The sequence below is a fragment of the Lepidothrix coronata genome, unplaced genomic scaffold (assembly GCF_001604755.1).
Source record: "Lepidothrix coronata isolate B3197 unplaced genomic scaffold, Lepidothrix_coronata-1.0 Scaffold104, whole genome shotgun sequence".
Classification (NCBI taxonomy): Eukaryota; Metazoa; Chordata; class Aves; order Passeriformes; family Pipridae; genus Lepidothrix; species Lepidothrix coronata.
Genome location: NW_016690284.1, coordinates 3,025,739 through 3,051,070, shown reverse-complemented (window position 1 = coordinate 3,051,070; position 25,332 = coordinate 3,025,739). Strand labels below are relative to the sequence as shown.

The window sequence follows — 25,332 nt, the reverse complement described above, 5'->3', positions numbered from 1 at the left end:
TGGATCAGCCATAGGATCCATTAACAAACACTGTTTAAGTGTTTAAATACATTTTCACACCAAAAAAGGGGAGGGAAAAGACTACAGTGGCATCTAGGTTTATAAAGCATCAAGATAACATGAGGGAAATTGTGACAATTAATTTCACTGTTTTGACAGACATAACTTTTTTCTCCACACAAACATGTTTGTTATTTTGGATAACCCAGAACACAACACTTACCAACATCCCTTAGCATATGGATATAGTCCCACAGAGCTACGTGTGGGCGCTTCAGAAAGAACTATTGGACCTATTCTGAGTCACATGGTGTGGACTAAATGCACATATCAGAGTCTGTCATGGTATAACAGAAACTGCATAATCTAGTGTTGACTAAATCATAAATGTTTTGGTTCTTCCTTGAAAGCACTGTACTTAAAATTCTGCTGGGATGATCACAGCATACACAATATCGAGTACCTCACTTTCCACACATCTTTTCAAACAATAAGTCTATCGCCGGATGGAAAAATTATTACACAGTTGTTTATACAATATCCTGTTGACTGTTAGTTTTAACTACATTTACAAAAGCAGCATATATATACTCCAGACAGAAAAAAAAATATTATTCTGAAAAGCCATCATTTTACTGCAGGAATGGAAAGGCAGATGCAACAACTTGTATATTTGAATATACTTCAAGATAAAATAATCCCATGTTACTCACCTTGATCTCTTTCATGCCATGTCCGACTCCCCGCAGCTGGTGAATTTGGAGAAGGATAGAAGTCTCCTGTTGGGCTTGGCTCCATATTTTCATCTATGGAGATAGTTTTGGGTCTTTTGCTGTTGAAGGATTGTGAAATTTGGCAGTGAATATGATATTCAGCTAGTAGTGGTATATAAACTGTTTGGATTTCAACAAATATTTCAATAGAGAGTAATTCAGGCTTGCAAAGGAAAAAAAAGTGGATATTAGAGCCTACATTAACTTGCACAGGTGATGTTACTTAGTAATATGTAATGCAGGTATGTGCTTGCATTTTTCATCTGACTTAATATTTCAGAAATGGCATGAACGGGTAACATAAAATCTACCAGCATTTCACTGAACAACCAAGAAACCAGTTGCTGTAGCCTACCAAAGAGATATTGTGTCATGAGGAAAGCAAAAGAAAGAAACCAAGAAAGAAACCAGGAAAGCAAAACAATTCACTGTAAAGTATTACTAATAAAGACAAGGTAGAACAGGAGCTTTTGTGAATGTGTAAATGAGGAAAAAATGTATTTTACTGAATTTCATCAGATCAAACTACTAAGCTTTTCAAAGGGGTCTAGCCTGAAACAAACACTTTTCACTTCTGACTAGTTTAATCAAAAACAACAAAAGGCCCATATTTCAAGTTACACTATATAAAATGAGGCAGAACTTCAATACAGTGGGGGAAAGTCAAGATTCTTCATAGCAATATATACTGAGCTGTTATAGTGACTGCCAAAGAAAACTAGAATGAAGGTTTTAATTGTGTGTCATTGTTGTTATTACTATTACTACTACAACACTGTGATAATTAATTTATCTATTCTAAATAATCCATATATTCTAATTAATCCATCCATTTCTAAAATGTACATGGTTTACTGCTAAACTGAAAATATGATGGAATGAAATAGGGGAACATAAACAAAGTAACTCAGAAGCACCAAGTGCTGGTGAAGGAATACCTCAGCCCCCTGACAGTCCTGTTAAATCCTGTCCCACTGTGCAGACACTTCCTAACTCACTGGATTGCAGAAACGTGGGGCAATGACAACTCCTATAGTGTTTATGAGTTCATGGTATATCAAACAATTTCATAAAAGCAAGGGGCCCCAGAAGCCTGACAGACACTATGTTATCTGGAAGTGGGAAGGAGAGCACTGCAGGTCCCCCTCCCTCTGTGGGCCCATCAGCCTCTCCTGAGGGAGGAAATGGAGTCTTTCTCAGAGATAGGAGAAGAGAGCATGTTGAACAAGGAAGAAGTGGGTTCCTCAGATTAAATTGCACCTGGAGCCTGTAACTACCTCACATGTTCCTCCTTGTTCCCATTCTGTTCAGAACTGCTCCCTGAGTGAGGCAGGAAACACACTTTCATGAGCTGGGCTGATGTTATGGATAAAGACACCTTTTCTTTACATACCCGGCTTAATGCCTTTTCCACAAGAAACAGTAGCTTTCCTAACATATATCTCAAGACAGAGATCAAAGAGGGAGCTCCCAAAGACAGCCTTTGTGTCTGCAACCACCCTGAGACCTGCCAGAATGTTCCCAACTGCTAAACCTTCCTCCAACTCCGCAGCATTTTTGGGATGTGTAGCTATTCTCTTGGTATTCTCTTGGATTTAGTGAGCACTTCAAATCCTGACAAAAGTTATCACCATCTTCAATATCATAGGAAATAATTACAACACTTCAAATTACAAGATTTATAACTTACATATCTGTACATAGATTAGGGTACACACATAAGTAGCTAACCTCGCAAAATCAGAGAAAATTCATAAAATAGTTGGTTATTGACAGTATTTGTGAATTGCTTGTCCTACACTATTAAACATTGTTCACATTAGTACTCATTTCAAGTTTTTACCTGCTTGGTGGAGAGGACAAGGACCTCTGTAGATTTACACCCGAATTCATATCATGGTAATATGGTTGGCTCGGAAGCTCTCCAATTGGGAAGTTCACTCCAGTTCCCTGGGTTATGGGTGCTGAAAAACACATCATAACACGTCAAAGATAATCTTCTATCTTTCCAGCAATCTTTTCATTTTTAACACTTGGAAAAATATCAAGATGGTACTGCAGGTATCTAATTTTCTCCCTCTTGCAGAAACCAAGTACAGACAAGTTCTATCAATGATTATATATCTAAAAAAGTGAATTATCTTCCTCAGTACCTAGAAATTCCTTAACAGTTATGCAGACATAATACATTTGTTTCATAAGCAATAACATGGAATCACTAATATGAAAAAGATAACACAAACCTCAAACATTATAATGAATGATGCCGAGTTTACGAGGACAGCTAGCATTACTTATTAAAGAACTGAAAAAAAATGGAAATAATAAACCCAGGGATACAAAAAATCCTTTTCCCTTAATGGTAACTCTTTTTTGTTAATAATAGCCTTCGGTGTTGAGCGCATGTTTTTCTGCTTTCTTTTTCTTTCACCCAGTGCCACAGGTTCTGCTTTGCATATGTACACCTACACAACAAATACATACACTCAGCACTATCTTCACCTCCTGTGTACCATACAGATTCTGGCAACTCAAGAGTAAATTATATGTTACATATTGTGGTGTATTTACCTTTGTTCATTGTCTGTGCATTGTGCATTTTAACTACCTTTGGAACTTAAAAGAATAATTGCATGTTGTGTAACATATCTGTAGGTTTGTATTTTTCCTGACAGTTGCGGCTTGAGGTTAAACAAATGCATGGTAAGAAATCCCACAGAAACCACATGGTTTAAAGCTTATTATTAGAAGTATATCATATATAACAGCTGCATAAGGCACGATTTCACAGCATAATTACAATACTGTCAGTCTCAATAGCCTGCCACTTTAAAATGTATTTAACCACCTGACAAAAGAAAGCTGTAATTCACACATCCTCAGCCTCCTAAAAAAACAAAACGTATCTTCAGCAAGCACAAAAAAAAGAGTATGCCTTAACAACGCAGGATGGCAATGCTCACTGAGCAAATGAAATAACACATGCATTTGAAGCCTCGGTAAGTTAAAGAAATTCCTCAAACATCCTGACCTGGCATGAATTAACAACTGTGCAAAATCTGGACAAACAGTTTTGGAAACTCGTGCCTCATTGGTTTTTCCTCATCTCATCAGAAAAGAGATTATTCTGGACCATTCAGATTCTCTTTCTTAGGAGAAATACTTTAATAGTAAAGGGAGAAAAGAAACAATCAGAAAGCAATGTAAAATGAAAATGTACCATACTATGGTTTTATGCCATACTATTATAGCAAATTCTTAAATGTCAACAAAGCAGATCTAATTAATATTCTTTTGGGATATTTTTTTTTCTGCAGTAGAAACTCCACCTGCCCTTTTATATTTGTATTTTTTGGGGGAGGTGGTTGTACATTCATGTGTTATATTTCTGATGCCAAAACAAGACAATATAATTAGAATTTCAATTACAGCCAGTGCTATGACTAAAAGAAACACTAGCATTTAATACACTAAGTTAATTATCTTTTATATCCATGCTGCAATTTTTCTTTTAAGAGCTACAAATTAAAAAACAAACTAAAAGAATAATCAGACATCTTAGCAAAATTCCAGGATGTATAGGGCAACTTTAAAAAGCTGAAAGTCTAACAAATAAAAGTTTTGCTACATAAGGTAATTTTATTGACATATCAGACCAATAATGTGTGCAGAGAGAGATATTAAAAATTTATTCAATCTTTAAATATCAAAGAGACAGAAGAAGACCTTATTTGTTTTATTACAAACACATGCAAGATGAACAGTAATACTGTGGACAAATATATCAAAATTGTGCATGGTTATAGGCATTTTCTATGCAACTTACATCTTGAGGAGAAAAAAATTCAAGGGAAAATCCTTCACTTGATTACAGTAGGCTTTGGAAATGATTAAATGCAAATGATAACTTACTTCTTGACACCCTCACAAGTTCTGACACGTTGAATACACCGGATTTCACAAAACTGTCTTCAAGGTACACTGAAAAAGATCACAGTACCATAATCAGTATAATGAAAAGATTAATAAATAACTATAGATAGGTTTATACACCAGCTAACAATGGTATCAACAGAGTCCCAGAACTACAATACACAGATCAAAGTACACTGAAAGCTGCTCACAGAATCTAATATATAAGATAAATGTATATGATACACTTTCCCTTCTGTGAAATTCAGGCTCAATTTGAAGTACTGCAGTGAAACAGCAAATGATAATCAAGACTTATCTCAGTACTGTAACTAGATAACCTTATGAAAAGAGAGTTAAGAAACAGTTTTCTGTGGAAGTCTCATATCAATAATCGCTGCAAGAGCTGTATTACTGAATTTGAGATTACATGGCATCATAGCCTTTACAGGTAGTAATAAACACCATTTACCAATAAAAATATTTAGATCTATACTTAGTGCACGTTGCTGCTCCAACAGTGTTTTTATTTGCCTTCATATGAGACAGTGCACTAAGAATTTCTTACTGTGGATTCTCTAGTCTCTTTTCTGAATTAAAACAGCTTTCTTTCTTTTGGAAATAAACTGCCAATTTTCTGTTCCAAATGTTTGAATAAGTAAAAACATTCTGAATAAACAAACAAATGAAAATTGCACCTACTGGAATATTTACTGGTTTGGAAAAGAATGGTTCAGTACTATTTTCTTTGGGTTTCTTTTGGCAATTACTGCTTTCATCTTCAAGTAATTTAGCAACACTGTCACTATAATAATAAAAGTGACTGTAAAAGCAGTACACTTCACTTGAGAGGTCCATCCTTGGTATACCTGGATAAATCTCTACTTACTTTTCATGGTCAAACAAAAAGGGCAGAGGCCAAAAGAGTGCTTTTCACTGCTTACTCGCAGTCTGTGAAGTCTCACAGAACTGTCTCCTCCATCACCTCTGGTATATTTACCAGTGCAGGTATAAATAGTGCATCTGACGACATAAGCTGAAAGAACCTGAATGAATTTGACTGAGCACATTTCCTGACATCTCTGTAACACTGTCAGACCCAAGTGCCGTGGGTGTGCAGAGCATTGTAGGCCTGTGGGATCATCCTGAACAGTGTTCTGCCAATGCTGTCATCTTCTCATCTTCCAGTCAATGTCACTTTGCACACTACACTTGCATGTCTTTATTTCCACTAGTAGCTCTGTAGGTTTCCCTCTCCTTCTAATTCATTTCCTTCCACATTTCCCTGTCTTTCATTTTGAACTGCTCCTCTCCATCTCCACTACTTTTTCCTCTCTCATTACCCTTCCCCTGGATGTTGCAGGCCTCTGCAACCTTATATATCTCCAGTAAGAGTTTTCTCTTTCACCTTCTGCATTCTCTTGCACTCCTTCTCCATGTTTTTTGTGTGAATAAAAAGATGGCATTGCTTCCCAAATATTTACTTCTTTATTTGACAGAACTTGGCATACCCATGTCATAAAAAAATACAAAGAGTAAATTTTTATTTCTCCTTTCCGTCTCAGTTTCTGGTTTTTAACCTAAGAATGGGCAAGCTGGATGAATACTAGTAATTCCTTGAACAATGGCAATCTTTCCCTTCTCTGCTTATTTGCTCTAGCAGGATACATCTGAAGTATCACATTGAAGGGAGATACCCAAAGAAGAATTTGGTTTCTTGATTTTAGTTGCCCCATAAGTAAAGTGTGGCTTAAAGCCAGCGTACAACCATGCAGCCAGCTCTGAAGCTGGTAATGACACATGGTTGAACTTCTCTGCTGCTTTTTCAAACACCACTGCTTTGGAGCACAATGCCTCTCATTCAAGTCAGACTAACTTGAGAGGAGCTTTTCCCAAGTGTAGATTAATCAAACTATATTATAGTGAGAACAAGGCCCAAGGCTCCTATTAAAAGAAGAAAAAGCCTATTTCAGATTTTATACACAGATGTGTACATGTGTATGCACGTACACATTCAGACACACATGTTTAATCTTCAGTCTTCTCTCCTGAATTCTCAGTTTTTTCTCACTGATAGTAATGAGAATATCCATGAAGAGCAATACATCATTTCTCTCCTCGTGATAACAAAATGGGAGCAGGGAAAAAATGTTGACACCGTGATACCACTATGTATCATTCCCTCACAAAAGGATGCATTGTTAACTGATGGATCACGTCTTTCACCCAGGTTTCATTCTGCCTTGGATTGGCCAAAATTAACCACACCCACAGATATATGCAAAGGCTTTGCATAAGGAAAGAGAGGGATCAATCTCCATGAACTTAAAAAACAACTAGACTTTTTTCTTTATGTTATGTGACAAAATATTATTTAAAAAATTGATGCAACAATTTTTTATCTCACAGGCACTGAGAAACTTCATCCTGAGTCTCATATTCCCACAGGGAAGGTGGACTCCAGTGGTGCCTCTAGGTGCAGAACAATAAACAGAGTATGTTCAATTTCTAGTAAACGTCAAGTTTCACCTAGTTATGAAGATAATCTATGGTGGGTATGTTACAGAACTATTCTTGGTTCTCAGCTGTGCAATAGGAAAATGTTCTTGCCATTAAACACCTGCTATTTGTTGCAAGAAAATGCACTCTCTATAACATAAAGGTTAAACAACAAGACAGTATGCAGAAGGCCAACAGTACAGAACATTTTCATTTTACGGTGTGACAGTGCCTTTTACCTTGTGAAACTGATCACCCTACTGAATTAGAGTTAACATTCATATTCTCATTACTACACTGCAGGCAAGACAAAAATATGTGGTGATACTTCATATGGTATAGGTCTTATCTTACCGGTTTTTTTGATTAAGCATTCCCTAATGCATTGTTTGCATGAACATGTTAAAAAGCCTTAAATTAGCATTCTTGTTGTGTGTTTATGATCTGTTCAGTAGAGACATTAATGCACTGGATAATAGTCCATTGTTGTATTCCTCATAGAGGATTTACTGTATCTTTTGATGATCATGATAACACTTCGCTGTCTCTATCATTCAAACCTAATGCAAGCATTGAGTATTGTCATTTACTAAAATTCATCTTGCCTGAGAGATGGCACTGCCTGAAATGCATGCATGCATTTTACTAATTGACATTATTTTTAAAAATCTGATTTTTACAAAAAGAACATTTCTGACAAAACCACCATAGCGCAAGTCTGCATAAAGACTCATTAACTTCCAAAACCCATATATAACAGTAGATCATTTTCTGTAATTCCTTCTAGCTTTTGTACTGGGTGAGTATAAAATCTCTTTTCTCTGCTTACCTTTTTTACAGAAAACTCATTTCTAAAAAATATATTTTCCAAACAATTCCACAATGGCCAGGCCAGTGACATCAAGTATGAAAGGTAAAGAGGTTAAGCCAAGAAGCAGTTCTGATCAAGCGCCCATACGCAATGGTAATGGAAGAAACCTTCAGTAATGCCTCCAACTGCTATAGACGTCATTTTGTCCTAGTCCTTCTACTCTATTCCTGTACTATGCCTTCTGCTATGCCTTCAGGAGATGAGTTTTGAGTATAGTTTTTAACCATTTTAAACATGCAGAGACTTAAACTGAGGGGGGAAAAATAAAATTGTATAAGCCTACAGAAAGATAAATTCAGTTTGCATTAACAATTACTCTAACGGGCTTGTTCTCACATTACTTAAAAGCTTACTAGTGACGTTTAGCTTTACAAATCTTTAACCAGTCTTTTTATGTCTTCTAATTCAATTGTACTTTTATGAATAGAATGCCTGTTTACGTTCTGTTGCATATTGACTAGGGCCAAACCATAAAACTATTTCCTGGTATCATTTTACATCTAGTTTTTTCACTGATACTGCCTTGGTTTTGAGTAACCTATAAAACAGGGGTACGGATCCAAACAGTGCTGGAACAAATTTGTATTAGTGCACTTTTATTTATGGATCCTTAAAAAGAGCAATTACACAGAAGTAGATACTGTAGAGTAATACTACTATAATACTATAATTCTACTGTATAGTAGAATGATGTTGCATCTGTCTTACTGCTAGTATAATTCTGCTGTGCAGTAGAATTATACTAGCAGTAAGATAGGTACAACATCAGGGCTACTATGAGAAGCTGGAAGCTTCAGCCTGGTGTATAGCAGAGAGCTGTATGTAAACTTCAAGTTATGCAATGTAATGTTCTGGATGCTGTTACAGTTTTGTACGGCTATTTACAGTCCAAACTGATAGTGAAAAATTAGTCTCACACTGTTCTTTGTAAGTCAAAATATAGTCAGCAGACATGCAGTTTGCTTTCTTACTTCATGCTTTTTGAAACCAGTATCTGAAAAAAGGTACGGGAAACAGGTTGCCACCAAACCAGAGTACTTAAAGGCAGTTATGGGTGACTAGTATTAGCCAAGGAGTGACAAAGAAGATTCCAGTGATTATGTCATTCAAAACACTTGAACTAAGGTCTGTCCAGAGAATAAGGCTGTATTGATTATTGCACAACCATCTCCAGCCATGTGACATACCCACAGCTTATTTTGGTTTGTTTTTCCTGAAAGTTGCAATAATGTTTTAACTGGGATGGGAAACAAACATGCTGAAAAAAGATGCCCTGACTCCATTGAACCTTTTAGCATGATGAGAAACTAAAAACCTAAATATGCCATTTTCGGAAACAAATGAGATTTTCAATACCCTCAAGATTATAGCCAGAACTACAATATCCTTCATTGTTGCAGTGATTTGAAGAAGTAAACACCAGTTTTAATGGACTCTGGAATCCAAGAAGTGAGTTGCCCTGAAATCTAGCAAGAAACAGAAAGGGTAACTAACACAAATGCAGACTTGCCTTCCACTCCAGAAGGTCCCAGGTTATACAGAAACTACAGTCAAAATTTAAGAAGAGGTTGGGGGGACTGCTTCCTAACAGCTATGGTATTGCCAGGTACCAAAAAGGAATTTTCTGATGCCAAAGCATGTTTCAGGAATTCTAACTGGCAACATAAGATTTTTCAGTAAATTCTTGCTCTGTGCACACTTTGAAGTAAAATCCATTGCAGCCAACATTGAACACCACTGCATCTTAAGTGAACACAGCATAAGAATTATCACAGCATCACTTATTCACACGGTAAGTTCATAAAGAACAGTCAATGCAAACAAGAATTCAAAAGTAATCCTAAGCCAGTAGACAGTAGTAATCACCCTCATCAAATTTTAAACCATCGTGCAAGGCCAAAAACTCTCCCTTTTGGAAAAAGGGGCTGTACAACCTGTGCAGGTTTATGATTGCCAAAATAGCACAGCTGGGCTCTGCCCCCAGAATGTCCCACCTGGCTCAGTGTTGGGAAGCTGATGAGAAGGAGCACCACCTCTCAATCACTGGCATTATTAATTCATAAGGCATTTGAGAGAGGGAGAACTTCACAGAAAATCAAGCCCTGACCAAATCCAACCCTGTTGTATATGAAGATCACTATCTGAGATGCCACGGCTGAAGGCATACGGGAAACAGCAAGCGTTTCAGAATCTCCACTCCCATGCTGAAAAACAGTGTTGAATATGTGTTTGTTTAAATACAATTCTATCTGAATCCCCAAACTGCTACTATGGCATCATTGCTTAAGAAAAGCTGCTTACAATGATGAGGCCATATCTCTTCTATTCCTATTAATTACGGGGCTAACTCCCCATCCACAAGAGGGTAACTTGCAATACAGTAAAATAATGAAACCATCTGCGGTCTGAGTCATTCAAAACCTATGACATTTCCTTATTGCATTTCCAAGAGTGCAAAGGTTGAGACTACACTACTCTGCAGAGGCTATTTCTGAAACTATGCATTCTAAAACTTAAAACTGAAATATTTCTACCTGAAACAGTCATATATAGATAAATTTATTGCACAATTCTTAAGGCATGACCCAAAAAGAATGTTCTCCCTATGGCTGCTATCCCATATGAAACAGCAAAAAAACCCTTTGGGGCTCTACAGCTGCAAGACAGATTTGCATATTGAGAGATACGTGAGGCTTATGGCAAGCTTTTTGGCAACACTTTCTTTAACTAAAAACTAAGCTAATCTTCAGAGATGGTTATTTCACTCAGGTCTTCTTTGGAAGTGGTTCCAAGAACAAAATTTCTAGTGAAAATAGAAGAGTAAAACCAATTTCAGAGCAGTGAGGCTGGGGCTGGGAATTCACCTACCTGTGTTTCACTTAGATTAAGGATTTTATCTCTAGGCAAACTCCCTGACAATGTTTCATGGCCTACTGTGGAGGAAAGAAGGGAAGCAGTGAGAGGGAATGAAAGGCAAAGAGCCAAAGAGACAGCTTCTCAATCTCTTTGTCTAAAAGTGTGTCACCCCATATAAATAATTTAATATTCATCAGTACACAGGCTCAAACCTAAGTCCTCTGCATTTCTCATTCAGCCCTGACTGATCTTATAGAGTCTGCAAAATTCATATGCAAATATTCCTTAAACCACCTGAAGTGGAATAAGTTCTATCAGGAGAAAAAACCCAACCAACCAACCAAAAAAATTAGCATAGGAAACATATAACCTAATAACTTAATAACCTCTGAACTCAACTGCCTGGATGTAAGGAAAAATCTAAACACGCTTTTCTTCCCTCACCAGCAAGGCTCATAGCTGTCTGTGTCAGGATGGCTACATTTCCTTTGCACTTATTTTTGCATTCCCCAATGTTGGGCAAGAATAGCTCCAAAATCTTGAAGGCACCTGTACAAAATGCATCTGGTTGCAAGCTTTTTGGCAACACCTTCTTTAATTGAGTCTCTTTATTTTCCTATCAAGATAGCTTTTTACTCTATCAGTATTGTTATTTCTTACTCTTATTTTAGTAGCTTAAAAATGCTGTTCAAAGATTTGAGCAACAAGGTAACAACTGGACACAGGCATGTTAACACTGATGTATAATAAATAAATCAAGTCTGCCAAGCAGCAACCTCAAATCAATGGCAAACAATAAGAATCTTATTAATGTCAAACAGTTGTGGCCAGCAGGCAGTAAGGAAAAGAATAATAAAGTAAAACAAAACTCGGAAAATCCTCAACTGGAAGAACTAGTCAGTAAGAACTGTATGTCTGGAGACTGATTTGTTATGGAAGGTGTCAATATCATTAGCTTACTTGTAGTTCTAGATATTTTTCTATTTTTACTCTTTGTCATAATTTTCTTATGCCAAACAGGTGAACTTACTGAAAGATCACATATTCTGTCTTCAGGACATATCCTGCCACACCACTGCAAGTATTTCAAGACACGTATGAGAAGGCTCTTTTTTTAGATTTTTCTTAAGCTACACACAAAACCTATGAGACTTGCAGGAGCAAACAATAATGCAGCATTACAGGGAAACTGCCACTCTAAATTTCCATAATCAAACAGCGGGCTTCAGCAGTAGGTCTGAGCTGATGCCCAGTAGAATGTTAAGAAACAAGGTAGGCCTGAAGTACTTGGGTTGCTTTTGGGTTTTTGTTGTTGTTTGCTTTTATTGATAGTTTGCAAAGCTATAAGTATTTTCAGTTTTAAAACTTATTAATCCAGGTGTCCCTCCATCTGTTCAGTCACCGTCAGTGGATCCATGGACATGTTTATTCTCTCTTTTAGATCATGTAAACTTTTAATAGTTAGAACTGTGATAGCATAATACAAACTTTTAGGTATCAGGAACTTAATGGCCAATGCAACAACGGTAGTGTTCAGATTCTTCTCCTTTCTCAGTTCAAATCAGCTCATTTATCTCTCTGGAATTTACTTAATAATCCCTGCAGAGAGACAATCTTTACAACACACCTCTTAGAAAAACAAGATTAATTCTTTAAAAATACATCAGATAAAAGTGATTGAAAAATAAAACTAAGGGGAGTATACCCCTGGATTTAACTACAAAAGCTACATGCCACTTTCACCACAAGCTACACCATCTTAATACTGTATTGGGCTATCAGTTAAGTGCCCTTAATGTTCTTTTGTTTGGCAAGTGACATTACCCTCTCTCCGTGGTTAGGACAGCAAATTACCAGACACCCAAACCTAGAAAAAAAACACTTTTAACACCAGCAGCTTTGCCAACTACCATTCAGTTTCCAACATCCTCTTCCGTGGCAATATCTTTTTGAAGGTGATGGCATCTGAAAGCTAACAGCACATATCCCCTGCCAGCACCCTGGTTCCATGCCACACAGGCACTACAACAAAACATGATAGAAGAACAAACCCTCCCGGCACTACCAGTCCACATGCTCCTGGCCTGGGACCGAAAACAAACTTCAGAGTGGATATCCTCTGGGGTTCTGAGAGAAGTGATTGTCTGGCTCTAATAATAAGAATCACGTGAAGTTTAGTAAGAAAGAACAGGACAGTAGCCCTTTTCCTAGACCAGTTGAATGGAGTGCAATTCCCCCTCATTCTCCTGCACAGCGCTAGAAGTCCTATGTTCTGCTGTCCCACAAATCTCAACACTAAACACCTCAACTAAACCTTGCCAATTTAACTCCAAGATGGTATTACACAGGCAAGATGAACAAGGCTAGAAAGTCCTGTATGCTCTGGGAGACGACATTCAATTATGCCTCTGTCTCTGCTTAAATGAAGGGTTTCAAGGGTAGCAAGGCACAGTTTTCATTTTCTGTCCCCCCTTGGCAGCAGATAAAGGAATAATACTGGCAGCAGTGAGTTCAAATCATGAGAAAGTGTTATGCTCTTATTTTTAAGCAGGAAGTTTCATGATGCAATCAGCAACATATTTCTCTGCTTTTTATGTCCCTCTGTCTTCTGAGACACTAAAGTTTGTCAAACATTAGGTATTGACCCCCAAGTCTGCTGAGAAAGCCTATACAGCTTGTCTGCTGCCCTCCCCAGGTCTCTGTTGCTGGCAGCAAGATTACTCCTCACCAGACTTGAGACTGAGGAGTGGACAGACTGGACTCACTACAGGATGTGATCTTCACTAGTAAAATACATAGTTCTACCTTCTCACAAACAGATATACTCTAAAACAAAATTAAATGCTCTACAGCTAAATGCTCCAAGTTTCAAAAAACTGTAATTATCCATGAGGAAATTTTTCAGACTTGTTTTAGGTGTAAATTTGCTGCATTGGGTTTTTAAACCACTATTATACATAATTTATGGCATGTATTTAACAGAAAAATAAAAGTCTACTCTTAACATCGCACACAGTTTGGAAAGAAACAGCATCCAACTCTCCAAGCAAAAGTGATACCAAGTCTACATCATTTCTTGAAGAAAAAAAAAATCATTTGAAAAAGAGCTCGTAATTGTTTTATTTGACTTGTTTTGCCCTCTTATCTCTAAAATATATCTGCAATCTGTATGTATCTGGGGTTTATATTACAGGAACATGGCTTTTTGTATAATGATCTACTATAGTTCTCTCACTTTTGGGTATTCACATGCAACATGCACGATATATTTCACAAGTAGAGTATACTTTGATTGTATGCATAGTATAAAACTGTATAGCCACAAGGAAGGTTGCTTTCCATAATGTTTGAATAGAACCAGAAAATATCCCTGTATATGCAACAGCCCAGCATCACACAATTACTTCCTGGTCAGACTATAGTTCATTTGGTATTTAGAAAAACAGCAAATTCAGTTAGTTGCAGCTTATTTCAGATACACACATCTTTTGAGAGCTAAAATGAGATGCTGTAGCATGATGCTGGTGGCAGGAGTCACTCCTTTCTCATTAAGAAGTGATAGTGCATCTGTCACGTGTCTTACCCTGATAAAATTCCTAACATGGCAAAGATTTACAAGATTTACTAGCACAACCCAATTGATGAGAAGGATAATTTCATGAAAATACAATGAAACTTTTGTCTAAACAGACTGGAATGGCGAAGTCTGAGTTTGATTTTCTCTTGAATTTTTATGTTAGAATAATTGAAAGGACCATTTACTAAGACATCTCTCTCAAAGAAATTCCAGCTGTCACTACTGTGACCCATTAACATGTTCAAAAACTGCTCTGAGCTGATACAAAAAATATTTTTAAATTAATATATTTGCATTCTATAAAGCACATGTAAAAAGTAAAAAACCTTATAGCTCATATCACAGACTTTAGAAGTAGGTAAATTGCATTTTATTGAGATATAAGAAAAATTGTATCATTTGAAGACTTTTATAAAATTAAAGTTATTTGGGATCTTGTCTCCTTACTCCTCTACCCACCTCCGCTTGGAAAATTCTAAAACCCATGAAATTAAAGAAAAATTCCTTAGATTAAATGAATGTTGATGAAACTGCAACTGAGGCACTGCCAGTTTAAAAGAACTAAAATAATTACAGCTTGTCTTGATTATAAATACTTACCAGTGCAAAATAGGTTGCTGAACGATTATGCTCTCTTTAGCTATTAACAATAGAATCTTTGTTCTCAAACAATCTTAGATGCACATGTTCTGGAACTTATATTTACCTGGTGGATTCTTGGCAGGATCATTGTGGCTTGGACTTCCTGGTTGTCCAGAATCTATAAAGAAATTAAAGAAATGTTTTAATAATTTGTTTTGCAAGTATCTCAAAATCTTTTAATGCTCTCCTTCATTATTCAACTAATACTTTACTTTATTCTGCAAAGGTCATTTCCCTGACTTTCTATGTGAAGCATTATTGAACAAACACACTATATATAACCTGTTTTATGCGAAACAGAAACATTGTGAAAGATGCAATGATCCTAGTAAGAGGAACTCATAGATCACTGAATAAGGACAAGAGAGTCATTGAGGTAAATACTCAAGTTGTAAACACATTTACAAGAGTACCTTTTCATTCCCTTTCCCTCCATCCCCTAAATATAATGTTGCATAATCAGCAAAGGAGAGGTAGCTTATTCTCGGGCAATGACCAGAAAGATGTAACAGATCACGCAACTAGTGGCACTTGCAGTGATAAGTCCTGTTTCTTTAGCCTTTCCTTAAAGCACCAAGGCCTATGCTGTTTCCACAGACTTATGACTGCACTGAGGATATGACAGTATGTTTAAATACAATATAGGCTTTGTGTTCCTAGCCTGTTGCTGAGAACTGCTGTTGTGAAATTAAATTATGTAACATAAAAACTAATAAGACTCAAATCCTGTAGATCCCAAAGACTCTTTTTTTCATAACGTATGCACTGAATGAATCAAGAGGAGAATGCAATTTCATGTTAATACACTAAATGATAAGTGATATCCTTATTCATGAAATCAATTGCTTTCAAAACCATCTACGTGTCACTGTATTCAATAATATAGTAAGAATCGCTCCACTGCAAGAAATTCTTAACAAAGACATGACAAACAAAATATACAAAGCAGTAAGAAACCAAATGAAGCACCACCATTTTTTCCATATATAGGTATCTAATTTTACAAACTGAATAAAAAATATTAATTTTTTTAAATGCAGCAGAGCTATTGGTAGCATATGAGCACAGGACTATCAAAAGATTACATCAAAGCACCACAGAAATTGCTCCCACCAAATAGACTCCAGACAGAAGTAGAGTTGTTTAACGCACTGCTGTATACGATGCCCAAATTAAAGAATAAAAAAGATAGAAAAGAAGAAAAGTACATATTAACAAATACTTGTCCTTCAATTCCTATCACTTCTTCTTAAAGCCAGTGTAGCCCTTAACCTAGAATGAGAGATTCCCTCTGCCTGCTATAAGAGGTTCCTTGAAATCTGTGCCACCTGTTATGTAGCTTAATAAACATGGCTTGACTCATATGTGTCTCTTGTACACAATAAAATATACATTGAATAGCGAATTTCACATGAAATTTCATCTGTCTTCTTCGATCTCGGGCAGGAAGCATGAAGGGCAAGTCTGTGGGGCAGATTCTGAACTTGGTTTGCACACTTGGGGTACTCTTAGGAGTGCAATTGTACAGCACAGTACGTAGCCATTCAGTATGTCTGTTTCTTCTCGTGATAAGATAGAGCACAACCCTTTAAAATACCAAGTCAATTTGTAAACTTAATCAGCTACAAGAAATGCTAAAAATATGTTTCTCTGCATATGGACTTCTCTATCCTTCTTGCTGTGTTGCAATGGGAAGGTTCGCCCTGCAGGGGGTGAACTGTAATCTTCTTCTAATAGGCATTCTCTGCTTCTGCAAACCATACACACTTAAATTCAGATTATCAGAGAGAATTATTTTGCACAGCAATGTTCTGAGTGTAAAACTACTATAGACGTGTAGCTACAAGAAGTGTCAGTTTGGTAGTGGATGCACCCAATAAAGCTTGAACAGCATAGCTTTGGAATCACAGAGATTTGAAACTGAATGAGGCCTACTAGAAAATAACATTTGAAGTTTTCTCCTGTTAAAATTCACTATAAAGAAGGACAAAGGAAAGTGATATTTTTAGCTCTTATACAGCAATTTGCCTTTACTCCTACTCTCTGGATCCAGGATTTAAAGACTGATGATAGTTTAAACAATTGGTTTTCATATTATAATAAGAAACTTAGCAAAGAATTTTCCAGTTATAGGGATAAGCAGTTGGCTGTTTATTATCATTTTACAGTCAGACTTAGCTTTGGTTTATGTTAACTACTCATTGATCATGATTTTTACAGATTGATTCTCAGAATGTGTTTTGAGCAGTAGATGTTACTAACAATTCACCAGTGAGGTCTCAATGATTTTGCGAAAGAAAATTACCGCAGATGAATATGAGAAGCAAATTCTCCAATCCTTCACTTAGCGCAGTTGAGAAAGCAAAGAATTTTATTCAGCATGAGAGCACCAACCTACGTAACTCTGCACTTAAACACAGAGAAACCTCTGATCCTCAAGATGAAAGACACAGCCCTGGGATGGCCTGTGATGATCCAATTCTCTTACCAGTGTCAGTAATTATAAAGCACTCTTCTGTTTTGATTGGATGCAAATAGTTTTGCAAAGGACATGAGAACCGTGATCATTATAGGATTAAATTATATGAATAACTTAATTTATAAGCAGAACACTGAATGAACAGAGAGACATTGGAGCAATATTCTTCTAAAAGTGGGACTAAGAGGCATTTTTGGAAAGCCAAAGAAACTAAGGAAGAAAAAAATATATTAAGAAACTTTAAATCTTTCTTTGTCCTCATCTCTACAATATCATTAATGAACAACATGAACCCTTTTTTCCAGAGTGATGGAGAAATACATAAGCCAGACTCATTTTCTGTCTAGCTCACTTTGCATTCAATTGGCCCTGTGAAAATTAAACAACAACCACAACAACAACAAAAAACAGATCCCAAACAACCCACAGAAACCCAAACCACTTCCTAAGCTAGAAGTTGTAAGAAAAGATGCACAACAAGAAGCAAGTAAAACCCCACAATGTTTATGTAACGAAACTGAACTTTTCAACATTTTCATTTAAGTAGCTCCTGGCTGTAAGTTTCCTTAGTTTTGTTGTTGTTGTTCTTACTACAGAGCAAAAGCTCAGCCACATACCATTTCCACAAAATGCACCTCACAAGTACAATAAGCATATCTTCTGCTCTGCTCTTCTTGGTGCTGACCAATCCAACAACCAGAGACTGATGCCTTGATAAGTTGTTGCCCCATGGATGAACAGTTTATAGGAAATAGGTTCAAGCCAGAATTTACTCTTACCTGGTCATGTAGCCCCGTACACTTTAAGTACAATTTATTATGAATTAGCAGGGCGATCACCAAGAAATTCAAACTCTATCTCAAATTACTCTTGCTTCTAGTCGACTGTACAAAAGGATGAGTAAAGAAGCTGATACGTTTTATACTTGTTTTCCCATGTTTTCTTTTCCAGGTGTCAATCCCAATGAGCATCTGTGAGTGCAGACAACTCTCAGTGCAGCCAGAGTTAAGCAAAAATGATTGCTGAGGCCTGGTGGAAGTGAAGAAATAAGCATCCATTTCCCCTGTATTGCACTAGGAAAGGTGCTGCCATGAGACATCAGTCCTGGCTTTATAAAGCAGAGTGGAAAAAAAAGCCAATGATTTGCCATCTAGGGAGGGACAAGACCTCTCCATTTGCACTACCTTTCCTTTGAAGGAAGGACACCCACTCCAGCAAAGCCAAGAAAGTCACCAGATTCCTGAGTGATTTTCAGTATTTCTCACCCCAGTAGTCTAATCTTCCACTTTTCAGCTGATAAGAGAAGATACTCTCCTTAAAAACTAAGCTATGCTATACCTTCCTTATGCCCCATATTGTACACGAGTTTTTGCTTTTAAGGCTTTCTGTATTAGCATAACATTGAATGCCTTGAAAGCAAATAGTGTCAGAATCTGTAAAAAGAAAAAATAGTTTGTTGAGCCATGTTTCAGAGAAATAAAAGTAAACTGTCCCCAGGTATCACACTAATCAAATAAACTTCCTCAGTGGTTTCAATGAACATATTTCTCTTTTCTATTTGCCACAGGCTATGAGACAGCCTTTGTACTCAGTTCATCTCAGTTGACAGATAATAATTTAATCATTCACCAACAGGTAAATACATTCTTGCTCTTTGATAGTCCATGATTTTGGTATGGGGGATAAAGGACCATAGGGATGTGGCACCATGTATCATTTTGATGCTGTTTAAACCTTCACATACCTATACAGCACCTGACTTTACAGCTGACAGAGTCACAGTCATGAACAAGAATCACAACTACCTTCCAGACTGTCATCCTTAAGGATTATTTTGCCATCTGATATAAAAAGCTTAAGACAAATGATCAAAGGATCACAGGCTACCACAGTGTGCTAGGGACGTGGGTAGTCCCAGCCCCTGCCCTGAGAAGGCTCAACCACAGGATTAAACTCAGGCATTCAAGGCTTTACAAAGTCAAGGTATGAAAGCCCTCAGGGGTGGAGATAGCCCAGTCTCCTTGGGGAAAAGACTTTCCTAATCAACTTTCGATATTTCAAAGACTTTCAGTAGTTTGTCATGGTAGGAAAGCATTCATGGCAGAAAAATAGTACATTATTTCCCTCTCCTCCAAAGTAAATAACATGAATAACAAAAATCCTCAAACCAAATAAATAAATAATTTCATCTATGCACTTTAAATCATTACCTTTAATTATTATTATTGTCCTAATTTTACTACGCACTTGTCTTCTACTACCCACTTTTTTTATCTTGACAAAGCAACTGATTGGATTGACAAAATTCCCAAAGACTTTTATCAATTTTATTTTGCAAAAGTTGTGTCTTTCATTTTACAGTATTACTCCATCTGACAATCCTGAATTACTGTACAATTTTATGACCATGATTCACACCAACTCTAGTGATATAATAGTTAATTTATGGTGTAAATAAGCTCCAAGTGTTTTATTGCATTACGTATCCACTGAAATGCTTGGTGAAATGCTATAAACATGGAAATGGAATGGGTCCCAGTGTCAGACTTGTTTTCATAAATATGTTAATTAGAGGGGGATTTAGTTTTCACATTATCATAGACCACTACATTTCATTGAAATACTTCCCTTGAAAATGTTGGCTATTTGATAAAATTCTCACCCTCACCAGTTTCCTTGATATAGGACAGGTCTTATGAGGGTAGGCTGTAGAAGCTGGAGTTATTTAGCCTGGAGAAAAGGAGTCTGAGGGGAGACCTTATTGCTCTTTACGACTACCTGATAGGAGGTTGTAGCCAGGTGGGGGTCGGTCTCTTCTCCCAAGTACCAAGTGATAGAAAGAGAGGAAATAGCCTCAAGTTTCATCAAGAGAGGTTTAGATTTGATATTAAGAAACAATTCTTCAACAAAAGGGTGGCTAAGCATTGGAATGAGCTGCCCAAGGAAGTTATGAAGGCACCTTGCCTGAAGATATTTCCTAGACCTGTAGATACAGTGCTTAGGGACATAGTTTAGTGGAGGATTGGCAATGTTAGGTTCATGGTTGGACTTAATGATTTTAAAGGTCTTTTCCAAGCTAAATGATTCCAAGATTGAATATCCCTGATGATACATGGTATGAAGCACAGTTCATACAAGGAGAAGTAGCACCTTAAAATACAAGGAAGGCTCCACTGTGAGAAAGACATTTGCTGGACTAAGCCTCACATCTTTTCCCAACAGCATATACTCTGTTAGCAATATGCAGTCATGACATCCACACTGAATACCTCCATAACACTGAAGCAGTGACTTTTTTTAAATATGGTGTTCTGCTACTCTTATTCTGCCTGGAGTTACTCTGTGTTCACCAAGATTGCTCGGCTGTTGCATTGGATAAGTACATGAAACTCTGTCCTATAAGTTTTTAATGTGTTTAGTATTCATATAAAAGGTGGTAAATGAGCAGTGTAGAGAAATGAAGTTGGACATTTAGGTCCAAGTCACGGGGAGTGTCTTTGGCTCTGAAACAACACTTCACTGACAAATTCTGTTGGCCATTCAAGGAAGGATTGGTTGTTGTTCGGTATGCAAAGGCTCCGTGGCATCCTCCAGTTATGAAACCATTAGATTTCATCCATTTGCAGATCTGGTTTCACAAATTTGAGTAAGCATACCGAAGAAACCTATGTGCCAAGGCTCTTAAGCTGACACAGAAAAAAGTCCTGGTTGCTGTTCACAGAAGGTATATTCACATCTCAAGAAAGCCCCAGTTCCTCAGTGCAGACTCCATTCAGGCAAGTAATGCCCAAGAATTTTTTTCTCCTTTCATTAGTTTGCACCCAGTAGCCATAGGAGAGACCTCTCAGGAGACCCATGCAACAGCAGGAGCTACACTGAAGGCTGGATGTGTTGATCCTATGTGGACAGGCTTCATCAGCACTCACGTGCCACACCAAGAGCCATAACAGTGACCTACGATCTTTACCTCAAAAAGGTGCTGCAGTCTAACCTTCACCTACTTGAAACAGGCAGCAAGGAATAGATCTGACTGCTCGCCCCAGAGAGCTAAGGTATCTCTTAATGTTAGTACCTAGCAGGCATGTCATTTCACAAAGCCTTCAAGGCTCAGGCATGGAGGTGCTTCTGCTGGGAGTCTGCCAGCCCAGTCAGCAGAAGCTGGGCTCTGTTTTCATTTTGGTATAAAACTGTTTGCTTTGGTTTGGGGACACAGCAAAATTAAGCCATCAGCTAACACGTAACCCCACATGCCCCCGTGCCCTCCTACCACAGACAAGTTCACCTATGGCTGGCATGACTGGGTGAAACTCTGTGCCTCTGCCGCTGTGGGAGCATCCCCACACTCGGGCTGGTCAGGGCAATCCCAGCACCAGATAGGCTGATACTAAGGTGGCATGTGATGAGCTGGGGTGTCAGAGCCAGACAGGTCATAGCAGGCTCCCTGTTTCACCTCCCCTTTTATCAGCAGCTCAGATCTGCTGCTGCCAAGTCACCCAGCTGGCCATTGTTGAGACTGTTAACTTTCCTTCAGAGTGTTTTAATTAGGTAAATAAAAAAAGGTAATTAAATCAACATTACGTAATGTGTTTCTGATTTGTAATCTCATTTAAATTAATTAACTGACTCAGTCCTTGTTTAGTTTTTAAACTGCCCTAGTTAAGAAGTGGAGCTCTGGGAGTAAATCCAGTTTTTATATAGTTGAAAGAAATTCAAGGACCTAGAAGCACTTAATAGAACAAAACAGCAATAAGCACAGTAAGTTTTCAGCTTTATATACCATGCACAAATTTATCTTTTTAATTTAAATTCCTTTATTTGTTTATGCAAAATAAGTCACAACACTTATTTATTTAAAATATTTCTTATAGAATTTATAAAGACCATATGTTTCTCATTTTAAAAACCGAACAATTTTCCCCAGCTGTAAGTTGTGCATGGAATAAATACATATCTATGTATGCACACACATACACACACATATTTTTAAGTTAAGAAAAGGGTTACACTTTTACATGGCCTGAAACAAATGTTTCCCATACCTCATAATATTAGCTGAGCTCTTTTTTGACATATACATTAAGAAGAGATTTATATATGTATCACACCACATGTGGATGAATGTGCAAGAATGAAGTTTCTTTCCAAAACTTGTTGGATTCAGTAGGAAAAGATGAGATGCGAATGCTTAATTTTATCCATCTGGAAGATACTGTGGATACTAGCCATAGTCAGAAATATTCAGAAACATTCATTTTTGGAAACCAAGAAACTTTTTAGATTAAGGTATGTTTCATAAAGGTCTTTTATTACAGATTCTTCAGAAAATTAAAAGCAAAATTTAGAACATAATGAAAGACTTATTTGGATGTTTAGGGAAAAAACAAATAGACTATGTTAATTTAAAAGTTAATACTTGTAAGCAAATAATAGAACTTTCCTCGCATATACCTTCAGCTAATTAATAAACTGACCACTTCATTCTGTTCTGTAAGACAAAGCTTGACCATGGCCTTCACACAATGTATATTACTAAGATCTTCAGAGAATCACAGAATCAATTAGGTTGGAAAAGACTTCTGAGATCACTGACTCTGACCTATGACCAAACACTACCTTGTCAACTAGACCATGGCACTAAGTGCCACATCCAGCCTTCTCTTAAACACCTCCAGGGACAGTGATTGCACCACCTTCCTGCGCAGCCCATTCCAATGCCTAATCAGCAGCAATTCCTCCTAACGTCCAACCTAAATCTTCTGCATGGATTCTGGTTTCGCGGAAGCCAACATAGATTTTACCACTGACTCCCATGCAATCAAGATTTCACTTTCTGTTGAATTTTAGAACAGTAAAGCAAAAAGAGTTTAGGGAGATAAAATTCAAAGGCGGTAATATTTTTAGGCAAGGGATGGTGATGACAGGACTAAGAAAAAAAAAAAAATCAGCTTTGTTAACATGAGTCACAGACAAAGGTTGTTAAAATCAATGCAAAGTTGCTCCAGCAAGTTTTGGATGAGGCACTTCATGGTAAATTACCGTTTAAAAGTACAAAAAAAAGCACAGTTCAACAAATACTGTAGGACAGATCTGCATATTTTCTTCCAAGTGCATTGCATTCCCCACTAAATCATACAGTAATAAAAGCCAGATTCTTCAGTCTTTCAGAAAGTTACAATCATATGCTACGTCATGAGTCTTATACATCATCTGACAAACAACTCACAAATATTAACAGAGGCTCACAAGGCCTCTCAATCATTCCCTAGACAGAGGTCACTTAAAATGCCAAGTATTCCACCACACTATACACTAACTGGGGGAAATAAACAGCAATTAAACTAAAATGTTAGGGCTTTCCATATCATGGAAGCTCCAATATTAGAATTGAGCACCGCAGTGTTTAAGTATTGAAGTCTTCAAGCCAGATAAGAATAGCATGAGGTAAGACCTCTTCCAGAAAACATAACTGCGTTTAAGAACATCCTCAATAAATAACGTTTTCTCTGACATAGGAGGGGAAAGATTTAATGAGTTGACAAACTGAGCATCATTGCAGTGTTTCTAAATACTATAACATTTACCAAGGGATCTCCTAATTTTGACCTATGATCTGCAATTCTACCACAACTATGCTTTATTTTCAATTAGTTTCAACTTTATGACTGGTGATAAAACACAATCTTTAGCATAAAGAATATGGAACACATCAAGAAAAGACCCTAGAGGAGCAATGATTTGTTTGGTTTTGGTTGGTTTGTTTGATTTTTTTTGCAGCTGCTGTCTATACTCTGCTAAGTATTTCTTGTCTTGAGAAGCTATGTGAAATTTTTAAGTCCTAGGATATTAATTTACATCTAACAGAGACAGGGTATAAGGAATGCCATAGTTCTGGGGATCCTTAAGTAACATTTGTTATCATAGATCATGTTTATGAAAACATGATGCCTCGAATGGCGGTATATATACAAAATTTATATGTTATGATACTGTGCTCTTTATAAAGTGGATCTAATTTCATCTCCTATAATCTAAAAATTCACAGAGAAAATATGCACCACTTTTCCTGTCCATATTCAAACACACACTATTAAAACAAGCTAACTATGACAAAAAAAGAAAAAAAAAGATTAAATTAATCAGTAGGCACTAAGCAGGTAATGTACAAGAACCGGCTGAGAAAAATCACCCTATCTTTTCATACCAGTGGTTCATAAACTTGACTGTAATTGCATGTGTGCTCACAGGCACTATGTTTATATGCAAGATTATAATAAATAATGAGAAGAGATAATATATATAATTAAGAAGCAGTAGTGATAAAAAAATTATTATCAATGCATTGATTTTCTTTCTATTTTGACCTTTTAAAGTAGATAAAAATTAGAAATACCTAATCACATGATGTGCCACAGGAGAACGTAAAATGTAGAACTGGCTAACACATAGAAATGTATCACCAAACCAGTTTTGGGTTTGGGCAGGGATGTTCTGCAAAAAAAGTGCAAGGAACTATTTCTAAAAACATGACACCAAAAAAAAAGAAAAAATGTATCCTGGTTTAAACCTTGACTTTAAAGTTTAAAACAAAGCAATTTTAAAGAGCATTTTTCCCACGGACTCCCCATCTCCCTGTTAGCAATAGTACTGCCATTGCAGTCATACTGGTCAAAAGTTATTAAAAAATACTAAATCCTATCTGATCATGTTCATTTGTGCCTTCCCA

The 25,332-nt window shown here is 36.9% G+C and overlaps 1 protein-coding gene across 7 annotated transcripts in view; it reads right to left on the bottom strand.

Moving 5' to 3' along the window:
• Positions 1–25,332, bottom strand: part of NFIB (nuclear factor I B) — a 169,203-nt gene that overhangs the window by 58,307 nt on the left and 85,564 nt on the right. For all 7 annotated transcript variants that reach the window (XM_017823632.1, XM_017823633.1, XM_017823635.1 and 4 more), the window contains exons 3-6: positions 15,195–15,248; positions 4,686–4,754; positions 2,617–2,737; positions 714–832 (exon numbers count right to left, since the gene is read on the bottom strand). In XM_017823632.1, coding sequence (XP_017679121.1) covers positions 714–832; positions 2,617–2,737; positions 4,686–4,754; positions 15,195–15,248 — 363 coding nt within the window. The remainder of the gene's footprint in view (positions 1–713; positions 833–2,616; positions 2,738–4,685; positions 4,755–15,194; positions 15,249–25,332) is intronic.